This window comes from Ischnura elegans, assembly GCF_921293095.1.
Source record: "Ischnura elegans chromosome 13 unlocalized genomic scaffold, ioIscEleg1.1 SUPER_13_unloc_3, whole genome shotgun sequence".
Classification (NCBI taxonomy): Eukaryota; Metazoa; Arthropoda; class Insecta; order Odonata; family Coenagrionidae; genus Ischnura; species Ischnura elegans.
In genome coordinates, this window is record NW_025791659.1 from 6,495,724 (window position 1) to 6,515,026 (window position 19,303).

Below are 19,303 nucleotides of genomic sequence, written 5' to 3' on the forward strand. Positions count from 1 at the left end.
TAGTCCGCATACATATATTTTGATTGGATATTTACTTCTTAATTGTCAGTCATAAGCATTTTCTGGTGAAATTACAATGGCAGGGGAATCCTCTTATAACCTATACAAGAACTACTTTAGGTAACATTGATACCTAAAGTTTCCCTCAAACATTTAAACTAGGTATGGAATATGGAATGACGCCGTAAATAACAATATTTACTCGCTTTATAACTACACTTAGGAAAAGGTACATTCTATTCTCTTGAAGCGACAATTAGTGCTAGAATTAACATGACTTGGGAATGAGAAATGTAAAACTTCGCGCCAATTTGGCTTGTTTAGAGAGGATACTGAAGATGAGGCAACAGCGCTTAGTAGCGATAGCTCGCGTGTGTTCGACAACGTCCGGATAATTTCGACATAATCGTGTAGGAACGACTCGGTTGGACCGGACCAACTTGTTATTGGAATTGTTGAAACGATTTCTGTTGTGAAGCGTCCGAAAGTGTATGGGAAAGCAGATATTTTTTGTTATTCCCTAGCTCTTCTTATTAATTCAATATTCCTTTCTTTTCATTTGAACTTTAATTTAATGATTTAACTCTCCCTGTGCTCATCGTGGGATTCTTGGCTTATTTGTGTCAATTGAGTTTTTATTAAGTTGATGTATTTTGGCACGGTGTGCATAGTGTGAATTTTCTCGGCGAAAGATTTTGATCCCGTAGCGTTTTTGGTAAGTTGAGATATATGTGAAATATTTTCTTTTTAATAGTACACTTCTGCTTTTGACTTAACATATTGAATTTGGAACCGCGGATGCAAAACCTAACCAACCACTTGTGGCTTTTAGTGGTGATGCCCAAGTAGCAACTAGTCGGTGGCGTGGTTGTTGTTAGTTGATCATGAAACATCTTAATAAACCATGGGCTGTTCGTAATTAATTTATGAGAGAAATGCGCTTGTATCTTTAACGATACTTGCTATTCTACATGCTGATGCGCGGTGTTTTGTGATGGGGAGTATTTAAAAGTTTTTTTTTACAAAACAACTATTTCGATTTCTTGTTCTATCCATGATTACCTCATGCTAGTTTTACAATCAGTGAGGCTTGTGATAATTGGCATCGTTAAGGAAGTGTATTGCAATAGTGATTCATATTCGAGTTTCTGTTTAAGTCAAAACCGCAGGGATTCTGCTTTTTGCGTTTTTAATGCGTTTTTGCTATATTATACAGTGTAGTTTTCGAAAGAGAAACTTATCCTCAGATTTACAACTTAAGTCTTTACGTATTGGAAGGGAAAGTAATCCTCAGATTACCAACTTTCTTTTCACCGACCAGATTACCAACATCCTTTCATTTTTTTATATCTTATCATAAGTTATTAAGCAATTAAACTTATTGACGCTGTCTCTGTATGTTTATTAGGCATGATCCGGGTTTCATATCGTATAGTTCTACGGCTACTCAACCATTACCCCATAGGTATCAGATTTTGATGATTTTCTTGCTAGTATAGTATTTATCACCTTAGGTTCTAAAATATTGTAGTCCATATACCTATGCAGTGGCGTAGCCAGTCCGCCCCCCCCCCCACCGGCCCCCCATCATTTTACAAAAGATTGTGTAAAATGAATTTTTTTTAAATGAAAAGTGTTTAAAATTAGTTTAAAACCCTATATTACTGAGTAATCTTTTTTTTTCAAAAAATTTCTCCTTGTTTTGGACCCTCCCCAGCCCCAAACGAAATTCCTGGCTACGCCACTGTACCTATGATTTCTAAAGGCCTGGTTACACAGTACATTAACGCGTACAAGTTAATTTACGTTTGCGTGAATGATTTTGGTGGAACGGAACATGTACGAATGCATGAACCAAATTAGAACAGGTTCTATTTTCTGTTCATGCATTCGCACAAGTTGGGTGGTTACACGGTGCATTTTGGCGTTCATTCTAGCGTTCATACATGATTAGACATTAACCTGTATGTGTTAATGTATCATGTAACTAGGCCTTAAGATATTAGCATTTGTACGCACCACGTCACTGAAGAAAATTGTGCTAGTTGTTGGTCGGATTATCTACCAATGATCCAATTTTTCTTTGCTTTGAAAAAAATAGTAAGGAAGCTAAAGGAATGAGACTTTCAGATGTTTATTCAAGTAACTATTTTCAAAAACTATGCTGCAAATATTTTCAAATATAATGTTTATGTGTAATCCACATTCAAAGGGTGTTGTTTTGACAAATTACCTTGAAAAGTGACGTTTTCATGTTGGTAGAAGCCACGTTTAACACAGCAAAACTCTCAAAATTGTAAGCACTGTTTACCTTAATGTTGAATTTAATTTGGTGTATATTTTAAATGTATTTTTAAACTTAATTGTTGATTTTTTTGCACAAAATTTTTACATGACATGTGGTAATTATCTAATATTACCAAATTAAATCCCCATGTTACTACTGGGTCATTCCACGTCAAATCGCCCAGAAATTTTCAAAATGACACCCACCGACTCGGATTTTAATGAAATTTTTGTCACTAGCTACTATCACCTATCTTATGACCCATGTAAAATATTTCCTCTCTCACCCTCATAGTTTGCAAGATGTGGGGAGCCAAAGTTTGAGATGTTTGCTCAGAAGTGGCGCTAGTGGGAATCAAATTCCAGAGTGCAGGGCACAGGGTAAAAATTTATTAGAGGAAAGAGGAAATAGAGGAGAGAGGAAATATTTTACATGCGTCATAAGATAAAATAAGATAATAAAAGATAAGATAAAATTTTGTGCAAAAAAATCAACAATTAAGTTTAAAAATACATTTAAAATATACACCAAATTAATTCTACATCAAGGTCAACAGTGCTTACAATATTGAGATTTTTGCTGTGTTTAAAATCCGAGTCAGTGGGTGCCATGCCTGGGTAAACTGACATGGAATGACCCTACTGTGACATGAACATATACCTCAACAATTACATGCAGTATACGTTACCAAAATTAGCTCGCAGTAAAAGGTTAATCAGTTTGATACTCAATGACAAGATATTCTTAGAGTGCAAGCAATGCTTTTGTAAAAAAAACTTTAGATACTCATTTTAAGTCATTAATGTTGATAATGTTTTTTATTCCTGGAGGAAGAGCATCATATATATTAATAGAGCAATGATATGGGACTTCCTGGTAGAATAGTAACTCGTGGAAATTGACGTGAATGTCATCCATCCTTCTATAGTGTCATTTGGGTGAATGTAATAGGGTAGCTGCCTTCATCAAACAAAACGAGAGGCATTGATTGCGATTTGTTACCCACCTCTAGTGTATTAATAATATAAAAATTATTTGGTTTTAGAAATCCCAGTTTAGACGAATGTTAATGGTCAATTTTAACCTCATATAAAAAAGGCCAGATTGGCACCTGTGCGATGCCACTCCACATGACGTCAGAGGGACCTAGATAAATCTATAAGAGTAGTCAGGAGTTTTACATTGTCTGAGATTAGTAATGCATGCATGAGGCACAGAGCTCAGGGAAACATCTCATAATAATCACCTATTAAAACTGCCAATGGTCGGAAAGTTTCCTTCGTTAGATAGGGTATTAATAATAATCCTTATTAATACCATGCGCTACCGCCATGCTCGGCGGCACCATGCATATTCATAATCCTTATTTAAGCCAATCCTGCTATCATTTAAACATCTAAAAGCGTGAAATACGTTCTCCAGGAGTTATAATCTTTCGATGTAGGCAATGAAAAAATAATAGGAAACCACCCTATTGTTTTGCATATGTAATGGCATATTTTGTTTTGCAGTTATTACTGTTTGTAACAAATAGTAGATACAGTAGATTCCGGTTAATTGGGACATATCGGGACTAGTACACTTTGCCCCAATTAAGCGGCTGCCCCAATTAGGCGAACTATCCTGTATATGGGCATAAACAAACATTGAAATGATAGAAAGAAGACTAAAGAATGTTTATAATGCAACATAAGTTTATTAAACTATTAATTTTATTAATAAATCAGCGAGTTTAGTTAATTTTATTATCATTTTTAAGAATTATAACAATTTATTAAATATATATTTTTCACAGCGTCGGGCGATGCTGAATGAATGGCTTTTACTAAGTCCTATCAAAGAAAAGTCCTATCCTTTTGCGGATATTATTAGAACTAGAGCTTTCAAAATAGGGCAAGAATAGGAACATTTGTGAAAAATAAGAGTAAATAAAAGGAGGAAAGTATAAAAAAATAGTATTCTGAAAACAAAAAAATTTAATTTCGTCGCGAGTCTATGACGCCGACTCATGGCCCAATAAAGCGGCATGCTGTCCCAATTAAGCGGAGAATACTCTGGGATATTTCTCTATTGGTATCTGTTCTTCAAGATCTGCCCCAATTAAGCGGCTGCCCCAAGTAACCGGTGGACCCATTAAACGGAATCTACTGTATTTTACTTTTATGGAGAGCTACATATGTGAACACCATTATTAATATTAATCTCTAAGCTGCATGATCTTTTTTTTGTAATAAAATTATAATAACGTATCACCCGATTCTTTCAATTTGCTCTGTAGCCGGACTCCAACATGGGCTGTGCGTATTCGTGCAAAGTGATGTGTTGCAATGGACTCTGGTGTGTGGAAGTCGTGCAGGAAAGTTAGTTATCGCAAGGTGTACGGGAAGAAGACGATAAGGTACAACTTGCAGACTTTATCAGTCCGCTTTAATCGTGAAAAAGGTATGAATTTCCAAATATCACCTATCATTAGCCTATTCATAATGTAGAAAATATTTTGGTTTTAGAAATCCCAGTTTAGACGAATGTTAATGGTCAATGTTAACCTCATATGAAAAAGGCCAGATGGGCGCCTATGCGATGCCACTCCACATGACGTCAGAGGGACCTAGATGCTTTAAGAGTAGTCAGGAGTTTTAATTATTATTGTTAATTCTTCATCTAACGAAGGAAACTTTCCGACCATAGGCAGTTTTAATAGGTGATTATTAAGAGATGTTTCCCTGAGCTCTGTGCCTCATGCATGCATTGCCAATCTCAGACGATGTAAAACTCATGACTACTCTTATATAGCATCTAGGTCCCTCTGACGTCATGTGGAGTGGCATCGTGTAGGCGCCATAATTGTAGCGTGACTGATGTCACGATTGCAATCAATTCAAAAATGTCCAATCTAATACTGATAGTAGAGTCGGGCCAGCGAGAGTTGTCTGATGATAGTCCAAAAGGAGGGGCAGAGAACCCTCTGCCAGCAATGGTTTCCATCAATCACTGTTCCCCAAACGCACCTCACACCTTTTAATATAAGACACGGTCTCCATTGTTACTTTGTGGAACTGCTTCATCATAAAATAAAAATACAGTAAAACCTCTTTACATTGTAATGGAGGGGACCAAAATTTGGGCACTTTGATGTATGGAGGTTCACTACAGAGAGGTTTCAGTGATAGGCACAAAGGCCATTCTCTTTACAAAGGCCAAAGGTCTTTTAAACCATTATATGTAATTATGTGTTTAAACACAAATACATGCATCAGTGAACATATATTTGTTATTTAATAATTACAGAAAGCTAGCGCTATCGCATGATTTTTACCAAGATTGTGGAGAAAATGATGTGATCTCTCTAAATTCAACAGTCACTTAAAATGATTTGGATAGTTGGATATCTTTTTTCTTATTTACTGTAAGGTATGCTCTCATATTAAACAAAATGGCCACAACTAATGATTAACATGAAAATCACAGCATAATAAGGTACATTAATAAGAAAAAAAAGAGGGAAACGTTTATTGCTGAAAATGTCATTCCACGTACGTAATCGTGGCTGCATTAATGGTCTCTAGTTGTCTCGGTACAATTTACGGAGGTAGTTAGGCTGTCTCGGGGATGTCTCTTTGGTATGATAAATGGAGGTTTTACGATATAAAGAGGTTCACTATATAGAGGTTTGCCTATAAATTAACATGTAAATCAGACGGGACCATAGGGGTGGTATGATGTATGGAGGTTTATGATGTAAAGAGGTTCACTACAAAGAGGTTTTACTGTACTTTGTTCTATTCCACACTTCATTTTTAATAATACGACCCGGGTTTTTGCATATCATTTCCCTTTCTGACCTGATGATAGCATGATGTGCAGAAAAATTTGTGCAGGTCGTGCTATTTAAAATAAAGTCTGGAATAGATCAAAGTATTTTCATTTTATTAACACATTATGGTCCGCACACATCTTTTTACATGTTTCCGCCGCCAGCGCTTATGTGCCGATCACACGTTTTTACGTTTTCATGCAGTGTAGTCTCCTGCTGACCTCTACGGATTTATTTGGAACTATTTCGACCTAGTTCTGGTTTGTGCGTCTTCAGGTAGCTTTACTGTTTGTTTTTGTGAAAGTTTTTCTTATTGACGTCTTTTTTATCGACGTTATAATAGTTTGAACATATATTGAGGCCTATGGCATATAATATGACCGGCCCCAATGGCTAGTCTAGTTTAAAGGGTGCCGGACCAAGAGGTGTTAAGAGCACATCACACCCTCGCCTAGTCATACAACGTTGTCGCATGTGTATGAAGTACAGTGGAACCTCGTTAAAGCGAGTACGGGCTATAGCGACACCCCCGCTATTACGAGAAATAGCCGATGCACCGTCAATTGACCCTATAATAAGCGTGTTAAAAAATTCGTTTTTACGAGACCCTTTCGGCGTTGGCTCTCGCCATAGCGAGGGTTTCACCGCCGGAAGACTTTCATCAAGACTCCTTAATCTCTGTAACTGCTAGCGATCTCTTAGAAATGAAGTTAATGGAGTGCTCAGTCTGAAATTTATGTGGTAAACTGTCGTTCGATAAATATAATGATTGACGAAACAATGCTTTGAATGATTTTTATTCAGTGCGGCACTTATAAATTGTTTGAATAGTTAGTCGTTATTTGAGTAAGGAAATTTAGTGATGCAAAAAAACATCGCCTTTCGTCTGGATTTATGCTTACGTTTATCGGATAGATGCTTATCTGTCGCAGCACCACTCCTGTTCCTGTATATCTGTTCGCAACAGGTATATTGGCTATTATTTGCTCCAACTCCGGTAAAGCGACAATTCGCTATAGCGAGTGTTTATTAGTGCACCATGGGGTGTCGTTATATCGAGGTTGCACTGTAGTGAAATAAGCCTGAGCCACCAAAACAACCTCTTTCTTCGAATCACCAAAATAAAGAAATTGTCCTCTGTGTCCTTAACGCTCATCGTCCCTTGCGGCTCCTTTCTTCACAGTGCCCTTTTCTTTACATGTTAGGTGGGCGTTTCCCTTTCTTACCTGGAAACCTTGCCCCCTACCCCAAACTAATAATAATAATAATAAATTTATTTCACCATTGGCAAATTATACATCTGCAAGGCTAAAGTCAATATGAGATACCAGCATACATACATGATTGAATATGAGATACCAACATACATACATGATTGAAAATTTTCCAGGTTCTTGGGAATTCTCAAGATAATCATTTCACTATATGTACAAAACATTAGAAACAGAGCTGAGAGGGTTATAAACATACTAACAGAAAGTATGGAAAATTATAGGCATTCAAGTTGCCATCTAGAAAATTTCCTTTATAATGCATCCTCCAGGTATTCATTAATACTGTAATAGCATTTTTCAGCTAGGAGGCTTTTTAGTCTCCTTTTGAATTCGGAAGGTAATTTGCAATTTTTTATTTCATCGGGAACTTTATTGTATAGGATCGAGGCAGAGTGGTAGGGACCTTTTAGGCAGAGAGAGCTGGTATATTGGTTGGAATGGATGTTATTTCTAGAACTAGAAAAGACTAGACCCCTCTGCCTGTCTGATTTGTGAATGAAAAACTTTGCTGTTTCTACAAATTGTAGAAACAGCAAAGTTTTTCATTCACAAATCAGTAAGATGGATTTCTACAATGTGAAGGCCTCTACTATTCAGTGCACCTCTGCCTGACATCAGGCAATTCTCGGCTGCCGGACTATAACAGTGTTCCTACTCAACCGTGAAAACCTTAAAACCGTGAATGAGCCGTGAATTTCGTCTACCGTGAAAAAACCTGGAAAGAGCCGTGAATCTCGTCATAATACCTTAGAAATGTCTCAAACTTGATTGTAGAACAAAGATAGATGGATTAAAAGAAAGAAAACGAAATTTCAATCATTCACATGCAGGCAAAATCCATGCATATACCTGCACACGTGTATTCGAAAGCCCAACTATTAATTGGTCCAAGTGTGCGCCATGACAGCACATTGACCTTAAGCCTGCGATTGGAAGGCGTTGACCCTGGCAAAAAATCAGACACTTCTTCGCTTAACTGCCACCCTGCTCTCTCCATTTTCCCACTCACACCCTTTTAGCCGGACATGAATTTTGCTAACTACAGGTGACGTCATAAGAGGTAGCACTTTCATCGCTGCGTTTGCATTCAAGGCATCTGTTGCGTTTGTTACATTTTTAGTTAACGTGCGGCCGATGATTGTCACGTGATCAATATTTCTGCCTAAAATGCCTCATCTACAAACCGTGAAATCGATGACATTTAGACCGTGAAAACCTGGAGAAAACCTTGAATTTTATGATGAAGGTAGAGTGGGAACCCTGTATAAAGAAGGTTACAAGGCCGTAGCCAGGGGGGGTATCAAGGGGGATTGATCCCCCCCCGAAATGAAAAAAATTAAATAGATACTTCATGCTCGCTTGGTGCTCACATGACTACATTATATAGCGGCGCAGGGACATCTAGTAGTCCAATGCGACTCAAGTCAATAATTATCTAAGCGAATTTGTAGGTGCTGTGTGCGTAGTTGTAGTGCAGTGTGTGAAATAATAGTGCTGTGGATTAGTAGAGAGGTGAGTGACTTATGAGCCTCCTGAGGGACCGCAGAATTGGCATCGACCGAGGAGTTAATTCATTTGGTCGCTGTAAAAAAAAGCTAGAAGGCTAAATTCAATTTTATAATAATATTTTTATATTTTTCTGTAAGGGTTTATGATAAATATGTATATTTTACCATCAGGTAACTCTCGGCAGCCGCACTTTAATATCGTTTATTTTTTTGGGCTTTGAGGTAATTTGGCTTTAGCCAGAATCCAAAGGAAAGCTTCCAATGATAATTATAATGATTTATAATAACAGGGTAGTTTCCTTCATCAAAGAAAATGAAAGTCGTTGATTGCGATTCGTTACCAACCATTAGTGTATTCATAGTATACAAATTATTTCGTTTTAGAAATACCGGTTTGGACGAATGGCAATGGTCCATTTTTATCCTCATTTGAAAAGGGCCAGATTGGCGCCCATGCGATGCCACTCCACATGACGTCACAGGGACCTAGTTTCTATACGAGAAGATAGGAGTTATACATCATCTGAGATTACCAATGCATGCATGAGGCGCACAGCTCAGTGAAACATGTCTTAATAATCACTTATTAAAACTGGCTAAGGTCGGAAAGTTTTCTTCATTTGATAAGGTATTAATAATCCTTATTTAAGCCAAGCGCTACCAGCCAGCAGGGTACTCAGCTACCCGCTAGCAGCCTGCGTCGTATCAGCGCTCAACTCGCCTCAAGGTCACCTCACAAGGCGGCAGCGGGAACCAGAAATACGACGTACGGAGAGATTTCCCGACATTCATACTTACGCGTCGCGTTTTCGCGCGCTAGATAATTTTCACTTTTCATTTAATCGCGAAAAAAAGTCTTTAAAAAATCTAAAAGCGTGAAATACGTACTCCAGGAGTAATAATCTTTCAATTTAGTCAATAAAAAAAATAATAGGAAACCACCCTATTGCACTGTTATTTTTACCATTCGTTACAAGGTACGTCTCACGCATTTGCTCCAATGGCGGGCGGGCAAAATGTCCGTTTCCCTCGCGGTATCACATACAGTGATGGTTCGAGGGATGTAAATCTCATTCATTTTTCCATCACTCGGTACGTCCCTTATTCCATCACTAAAACCATTAAACTTGATTGATTCTGGCTTTACTTTGTGAAAATCCATTCTTAATAATAAAGCGTTATTGTACTTTTCCACACGATTTAATACAAATTAATGCAAATTGGTATTAATTAAATCGTGTGGAAAAGTACAATAACGCTTTATTACTAAAACCATTGCTGACGCCATCCTTCAGCGCAAGGGGACTGCAAAGAGAAGGCCCAAATACCGTATAAGCATGTGTAAGAGGCGCACCCCCCATCCTATCGTGCAGTGTTGCAGACGTAAGCCTGGAATTTCGACAGTCGACTGTCGAAATGTGTGCCTTTTTTTGATAACAGCGGTATAAGAGGGAGTAGAAAGAGTTCCGATCCTCTCTTCGCATACGCCGTTGCTCTATGTTGCTTGTCCTACTCACAAACAATTTTGTTTAAATCTCATTCATTTTTCCATCACTCGGCACGTCCCTTATTCCGTCACTAAAACCAGTGCTGACGCCATCCTTCAGCCCAAGGGGACTGCATAGAGTAGGCCCAAATAGCATATAAGCGTGTGTAAGAGGCGCACCCCTAATTTGAGCATCGAAGCTATGAAGAAAAAAAATTTTGTGGCATTTTTTTACACTATTGTGCGGTGTTGCAGACATATGCCTGGAATTTGTGTGAAAGTTGCAGACATATGCCTTTGAATGTGCGCCTTTTTTTATAACTACGGTGGTAATAGCAGCATAAGAGGGAGTAGAAAGAGTTCCGATTTTTTCTAACTGCGGCGGTAATAGTGGCATAAGAGGGAGTAGAAAGAGTTCCGATCCTCTCTTCGCATACGCCGTTGCTCTGCGATGCTAGTCCTACTCACAAACAATTTTGTTTAAATCTCATTCATTTTTCCATCACTCGGCACGTCCCTTATTCCGTCACTAAAACCATTGATGACGCCATCCTTCAGCCCGATGACTGCATAGAGTAGGCCCAAATACATCCCACACAAGGTTGATTTCTGTTGCCACTTTGGTCGCATTTTAATCGGTTCTCAAAAATGTGCACAGCAAGGTGATCCGGTGTAAAATCTCTTTGAATGTAAACTGTCACATTAGCTCGCTACAACTGTTTATATCCACGCCGTTTCACATACACACTCAGAAATGATGAAATACAGTAAAACCTCTGTACATCGCAATGGACGGGACCAAAATTTGGGCAATTTGGTGTATGGAGGTTCACTATGGAGAGGTTTTAGTGATGGGCACCATTTGTTCATATCCTTTGGAAAGGAAAGGCACTTCTGTCTTTTAAACCATTATATTCATGCCTTTAAAGAAGCATGCATGCATTAGTGAACATATATATATTATTTAATGATAACAGACAGCGAGTGCTATCGCGTGATTTTTACCATGATTCGAGAGAAAATGATGTAATCTCTCTCAATTCAACAGTCGCTTAAAATGATTTGGATAATTGGATACCTTTTTTTTATTCACTGTTAAATATACTCTCATGTTGAACAAAATGGCCACAACTAATGATTAACGTGAAAGTTACAGCATTTTAAAGGTAGATGTATAAGAAAAAAAAGAGTGAAACATTTATTACTGAAAATGTCATTCCATGTACGTAATCCCGGCTGATTTAATGATCTCTTGTTTTCTTGGAAGGATTTGCAGAGGTAGTTAGACCATTCAGGGTTATCTCCTTGGTATGATAAGTGGAGGTTTTACGAGATAAAGAGGTTCACTACAAAGAGGATTGCCTATAAATTTACATGTAAATCAGATGGGACCGTAGGGGTGGTATGAAATATGGAGGTTTATGATGTAAAGAGGTTCACTACATAGAGGTTTTACTGTATAATATATTAACCCTGCATACCTCAACAGCTTTGCTAACCGTCAGTTTCTCGTTCACTTTAGATTTCAGCACTGGAGGGCAGCACAGGTTTTGATCATCATCGTGTGCACGGGGACTGCCCAGAGGAGGCCTTATTCCCCCTCATTGAAGGCTTATTTCTCTAGCCATTTCGGTCGCATTTTAACCGGTTTTCAAAAATGTCCACGGCTCGGTGATGGGGCAATGTGATCTGCTTTTATCCAATATTTTGTGGCATAATGTTTGCATATGTGAGGAATAGCATTGAAAAGTTACGAGTTCCATAAATAACATCATCATGCAGGGATGCCAACTTACAAAAAATATCGGTGGGCCCATGAATAAAATACAAAGGAAGGCTGCGCGTTTCGTCAAAAACTGCTACGGGCATACAGACAGTGTTACGCAGATGTTAAGGGAATTAGGCTGGGAGCCATTGGAGACTCGGAGGCTGCGTGCTAGGCTTAGATTACTTGAAAATTTAAGAATGCATATCTTTAAGAGCGACACGGAGAACATAATATTAGAGCCACTCTATATTTCCAGGTCCGAAAGAAGCGATAAATTAAGAGAGATGTTTTTCCTAACGGATAGATATGGGAATTCTTTTTTTCCCCGAACCTAAAGGACGTTTAGCTAGTCCCAACCTTGTTAGAGCACTTTATTTTTTTTAAAGCTGTCAATGGCTGGTGTCCTAACACCCCCTGCCACCCACCTTTTAGGTGGCTTTGCAGGGTATTATGTAGATGTAGATGAAACCGTAGATCTCTCCCCGGGAAATTTTATAAGTGGTGAGTTTTAAGTTTTTCAAGCATTTTACAAGTGTCATGTGATCAACATTATAACCCTGATAACTCGAATCTTAATATCTGGACACTGCGGGGAAAATTGACAAGCCTGACACATTTTTTCCTCACACCCATAAGGAATTTTCGAGGGGGCTCGGGCCCCCTCAGGCTCAAATGAGTCGGCGTCACTGGTGAGTTACAAATGGTACAGCTGTAATACATGTGCAATACACCAAGTGTGCTGTCTGGAAAGTGAAACAAAAGGAAAATGTATTATTTCAACCCGGAGAGAAACGAAATCGAGAGGTCTAGGTTTAGTTTCGTTCTTGAACGAAATTAAAATCATCAAGGAGTTTAGTTTCAACCCAGGACTACACTTTACTCCCGAGAATGAAGATAAATTAATTGAAACTCCGCTGCTTATAGTTAAGTTTCGATCCCAGAAGTTGAGAGGAGGGGGATGAGAGGGAATAGTTTCGACCCATTACGTGTGACATACTTATAGAGAGGTTAAAATATTTAGCATCATGATCGAATGGCTGAATTGCGTTCACGATTCTCCTGTTGGTGGTAAAAATATGAGTGCCCCATGCATCTTATGGTGGTATGCCAAACCTTTACTTCATTGAGCCATACTTTGTACTCGGTGTGTGGGTCGAAGCTGAACCGTTCGAAGGCCCCTTGGAGTCGGTGCCACTGTCATCATGTGTATAAAGCTCGGTTGACAACCCTAATTATACCTTATTTCTCAGTAAAACTTGAATCAATTTGTCTCTCAGTGACGGGAGTTGTCTCCCGTTCCGTCCACAATTGGGCGGAATTCGAGTGAGCTACTGATAGGCGGGACATTTCATAATTATTACGGAAAGAAAAGTGGACTGTATGAAACAGAAAAACAGATAATGGGCCTGCAGGAGAGCACTGAGTGACTTACCCCAGGTCTCCAGGCTAGCGAGTGGTGGTGGAGTGGGCTAGGCGAGTCGATGGGCGCTTGAGTTCATAAAGCGGGTTTGGGAGTGATGTGGGAACATATTTGTGTCACGTGTGTTTGAGTATTGGGTCCATAAGTTCTTAAAAAGCGGAAAAAACCACTCAAAATGCCGTTGAAATGGGCGGAATGGACTAACAACATGCTCATTCGTCCTCAACAATCCTCAAGGTCGTCTTAGTAACCACGATGATATAGGCATTGAGAGAACGTTTTGAATTGTATGTGTACATAATGGAGATAAATATAAAATTAATCGCGGATGAATATGTGAAATATAGCCGATTTTTCATGTTTTAGCCCCTACTCTAGGATGTAGCTCCTCCCTTTCTGATTTTAAGGGTTTTAACCCAATAAACTTAAAAAAATTTTGAAAATAAATGGACTGAGACCAATTAATGCCAATACCCAGCCGCTTAAGTTAATTTCGAAGACATAATTCCAAAAAGAGAGGATCTAATATATGTTATCACATTTCAAGCGAGAGAAGGCGCCACCAACGCTCTGTACCCAAAATCCCTACATTCGAATTTTCCTTGAGGTATATTCATAAAAATTCAACAGTTAATACATGTGTCCATTCATAACTATAAGGCAAGAGATGGCTAGATGAACGCGGAATAACTATTCGAGACTCAAATGACCGATGGCGGCGCTGCTGTCAGTGACGTCAATTTCCAATATGGCCGCCAGAATGATGGTAAAATCAAAACAATCGTAAAGCATTGGCGTACGGAGAGAACATAAACCATAATATCAAGAGCTTATAAGATAGAAATATTCTTTTAAAACCTTCATATGGTGTATTTATCGGCTCCTTTCGTCCGTAAGAAGATCTAGAACTGAAGAAAACTGCTTGACGATGTAACTAAGGTGTTTATAATGTACCTAATCATTACCAGTCAGGTTTGATTCTCGACTTGCATCCATCCGACTCGTATTGCGTTTCTTCCTAGCCATTTCTTTCGAATACACTACAAAAGAACTTAATTGTATTTCATACACAATCTGCCGCTTCAATACATGGGACCATAATCCATTCCAGGCAGATTTCGTGTTGTATTTGGGCGCCGCAGCCGTCTGCTTCACTGATGTGGATTGCTGTGTTCACCTATATTATTATCATATTTCCGGATAATAAATGAACGAAATAGTTATTTGGTGTGATTTACCATTGGGAAATGATTTTGTTTGGTATAATTTAGAAATTTAAGGAAGACTTAAGGACTTTACCGTTGATTCACATCTTCGTTGACTACCAGTTCTTGGTAAAATCATGGAGACGATAGTTATTCGTTCTTTATCCCCATGTTGAAGTATGTAGTTACTGAACAGCAAGGTTTCAGATAAATAATGTCTACTGCTACTAATTTAGCTACATTTAATAATTTCATTAATAATTCCTCAGATGAAAATATACAAGTTGGTGTAATTAATAGGTAATTTGCAAAAGGCTCGCATGTATGTTAGGTTTTAAAAATTGTCTGCTTTGAGTTGCAAAAACACATTCATTTGCTCAAAGTGATTACAACTGAAAGGGTACAAAGCAAATTTTAAACTACTATGGTGGATTCAATACTAAACATATCCCATACAGAGAAACAATGCATATTTTGGATATCCAACCGCTGATGGTTAGAAGGAAACTGAATAGGCCTGATATTTTTACATGAATCATGTAATAGTATGATAAGTAGTACTTGTCTTAATAATATTAGTTTTAATCGTTCGGTTACCTCAGAAAGGAATTGCAATATTATCTTTGTAATATTCTGTAGAAACAATAGTATTTATAGCAATCTTATTAACACCAGGTTATGCTTATTCGACGGAGCATCACATGAAATTGGCTGGGTTTTGAATTTAAGTTGGGTATCACAGTTAAATAATAATCCGATGAATGAGTTATCGTAACTGTCTACGGGGAAAGGAATTTGGGGACTAAGTTTATTTGCCCACTATTACATTTCAAAGTCGAAATGAAACTTGGCATTGCCTTGAATAGGTGAAAGTCATCCATTTCTTGTCTGAAAGCAGTATGTTCTGTGACTATGTATGACTTCGAATTGTCTATACTGAATTGACACCTGGAATCAATCAAAATAAGCTAATAATGTTTACCATAATTAATATATTACTAATTTACATCGTGAGACGCTGTTAAAAATCGTTCTTTCAATGGTACAGTAGGTTCATCCTCCTTGCTATTGATACTTATACGTTATAACTTCAATGTTGAGTTACTATACTCAGCAACTTTAGGTAAATCGTTCAATAGCACATCGCGCACAGAAGAAAAAAAACACATTTATCAGACTAACACGGGTAATGGCAATGTAAATATTGAGTATGTTATAATGAAAATCTCGAAAACCGCGATCACGGATATCGGATACTTTGATGCATTGGATATAAGCTATTTTTCTACTTTTTTCTGCATAACCTGACACATGAACGATTTTCAATTGAAATAACACTATATTAATCCCAGACGGCACAGAACCCTCCGTATCTAATTCGTATGTACATAGTACCCATTGACTAAGGGGATACTATGCCGCTCCGTCGCTTTTCGTCAATGGATAATTTCCGTTCGCGGCCTGTCGACGAAGCGCGTACGCAGCATGTGAATGTCCGCTACTAAGCACGTACGATTGGATACGAAGCGCGCAGGAACACGGCACTCAGGCTAATCTCAATCGATTAGGTCGACATTAGATATATCGTAACTCGCACGATCGACAAAATGTACTATAATACTACACTAAAAAATAATACTATATCATGAATTCTAATTACCATGAAAGACTCACGACCGACAAAGTTTTGTCGGTTGTGAGTTTTTCATGGTAATTAGAATTCATGATATAGTATTATTTACCCATTGAGAACTTACAAAACTTACTCGGCCACTTAAATAACTCTGCGAAAAATGAGATTCTCATGGCTAATTCACGCACCCCCAGCATCCAGCATTGTTAAGTGGCTCGTACTTACTTGGAAACCTTGAGATGTTAATGAGAGTAAATTCTTATTAATTTTGACACTAAATAAGACATCACATAGCCCACGAGCATTAAAAAGCTTACCCTAAAGCCTGACGAAATAAAATTTTTAAATAAAAATTGCCGATGAAACAGGATTGCTGACACATCTGCTATTAGTATGATCGAATTCATCAAAATGCAAGCAAAAATTAACGTATAGTTCAGTCTCAGCTACTAAAACTTACCCATATCAGGCGCTAAAGTATTTGAAAAATTATTTGGGATGAGTAAAAGTCCCTAGGTCACTGCAGTAAATGTATCAACCTATTAAAAATATGAAAGTCCTGCCAAATCACCAGCATAAACACTTGTAAAATAAAACATGGCATCTCTTAGATCACACCTCCGATTTTATACTTACTTTGCATGAAGTCACCACCGCAAGAAATTTTAAAGAGGCAGGAAAGAAAAAACCCACAGAAATACAATACATATATTATGTATTTTCTATTGTCAACCACAATAATATTTCCAATTTTCTCTTCTATCCCACATCTAATTTAGCGAAACAATTACTCTTATTCTCTTTCGAATAGAAAATTATTTAAAAGAGGACTGGTCGATACATACAAACTATCGTCAATACTTTCTCCGATGAACGTCCACTATCACTGCACCAACTTGCACAAATCTAATCCACATCCACAAATATGTCACTTCTGCCACAATGTCCGTCTTCTTGGCGACAGGTAACAATGAAGCAAGCGTACCTTCCTCCAATCTGGGCACCTCCAAGTCAGCAAGAATTTTCTCCTCGTCTTCTCGTCCAAGGCCACAGATTATTTTCTGATATCACAAGGTGCGATGTGAAGCTCATGCACCTAAAATTAATAAATAATAAAATACCATGTAACTTATTAGGTCAAATCATTTCCAATTTTTGCTATTTCTGCATGAGAAATCAAATTACTAGGCTCGTAAATATAGTAAATACTTTTATGCCTGATATTTTTATTGTTTTAAACTATAGCATAAGATAATTTGAAATGATGAAAGCCGACGTGTAATACACCATAGGGCAAGCTAAGAAGCAATATTCGATCCTATAAACTTGGCAGCTTATTCCTATGTTTCTCCTTTAACCACACGTTTACCGAATGAATTAATACAAAAAAGACAACTAAAATGCAAGAATTTTCAAAATAATTGCTGCTACAATATTTTGAATCACCATTTTTAGTACTGAATAGTACTATAGTACTTCAGTACTGAATCGTTCGGGATGTTGATGCATCAACATCCTGAAGCATCAGCATCCCGAAGCCACTTCTAACTTAAAATTACATCCAAATAATTACAGCGAGAAAGAGTACATACCTCACAGTTTTTCGTAGGGGTGAAATTTTTTCTTCTTATCGCCCAAATGCACTTCTTCTTCAACTCAGGATCTTTTGGAAAGCTAAAAACTTGAGCCATGTTTCGGAGTTTCCATTACATCCCGACATTACACACACGGAAGGCATTTTTAACAAAAATATCTCACAAACACGTTTCTGAAGCCCAGAGAATGAAATTAAAGAATATAGGAAACTTCACCATTACCAGACACTCTATTTTTCACAAACTTAACCACAAAAATCCCTGAAATATGGTGACACGTGACGTAAACCATGCCATCTCCAACGGCTTGTGAAGGCATGTGATCTTTCTAGGAGGATATGGCACGATGGCACCAGATGGCACCACCCGCGAAAGAAAATAGTCCCAGACCGAATACAGTTTTATCGATGAGATACAATTTTATCGATGCATATGAATTTGCCAGTCCTCTTGCATCTTTTTTCGTCATTAAAGGAAATAAAGAAACAAAACCTTCTAAGTAACTTCCTAAGCGCGATTTTTGTATCTTGATTGTCCACCCTCGTATTTAGGTACGAAAACTTCCTGTGCCGTCTGGGATAGTTATAACATGTAAAACCAACGTATCTCCATTAAAATCGTCCTAAGCAAGAGCTTTCTGCTCCTACCTACGTGCAGGAACAACAGCCGTCGCCTCGCTTTGAAACAATTCCACTTCTGCTGCAGTTATTACAGGGTCGTAGAATTAAAGAATATTTAACCTCAAGTAACGGTAATAATTGCTTTGAAACCAAAAAGTAGGTATCCCCCCGTAACTAGTCAATAAAACAGTGTAAAGGTCTCATATACACTATTCCTCATAGCACTACCGCGTCATGACCATCGTTCCTCTGTTTCGAGCGTTCTCCGCCAGGTGGTGTCTCCGTTGGCTGGAATCGCGAATAATAAATCTCGAAAAAGTCGATTAGTTTTCGAGATATATCGACTTGAATTAACATGGGAGCCTTATGGGACTGAAACTTTTTTCCTTTTATTGCGTATATATGAATGTCTGAGGAACATGAGATTCCTCTGACGAAAACAAGATTTTTTGGCTGATTTTTTGATGTGGTTGTCATTGCAATATTTTGATATTTTGAATTCACACCTAAGTTCCACCGTCAGATGTCTGGATGATAATGGTGATACCTTTTCGATGGTTCGTCCGTGAGTGAGGCCGGGTTCGTCGCCTCATGGCCCCAGGAAAGCAATACATAACAACGAAATATTCCGACAGGTGTCGGGATAAGGGGCAAGTCCCTCACTGCCCTCTTTAGGCCAAAAAGTAAAGTAGA

At 38.1% G+C, this 19,303-nt stretch overlaps 1 protein-coding gene across 2 annotated transcripts in view; it reads left to right on the forward strand.

The window, feature by feature from the left end:
• Positions 1-472: 472 nt before the first annotated feature.
• LOC124172870 (recombining binding protein suppressor of hairless-like) overlaps positions 473-19,303 on the forward strand; it is an 86,433-nt gene continuing 67,602 nt past the window's right edge. The window contains exons 1-2 of one of the 2 annotated variants that reach the window (XM_046552369.1): positions 473-715; positions 4,566-4,729. In XM_046552369.1, the coding sequence (XP_046408325.1) occupies positions 4,615-4,729 (115 nt within the window). In that variant the 5' untranslated portion in view covers positions 473-715; positions 4,566-4,614. The remainder of the gene's footprint in view (positions 716-4,565; positions 4,730-19,303) is intronic. The other variant, XM_046552370.1, reaches the window with a different exon arrangement.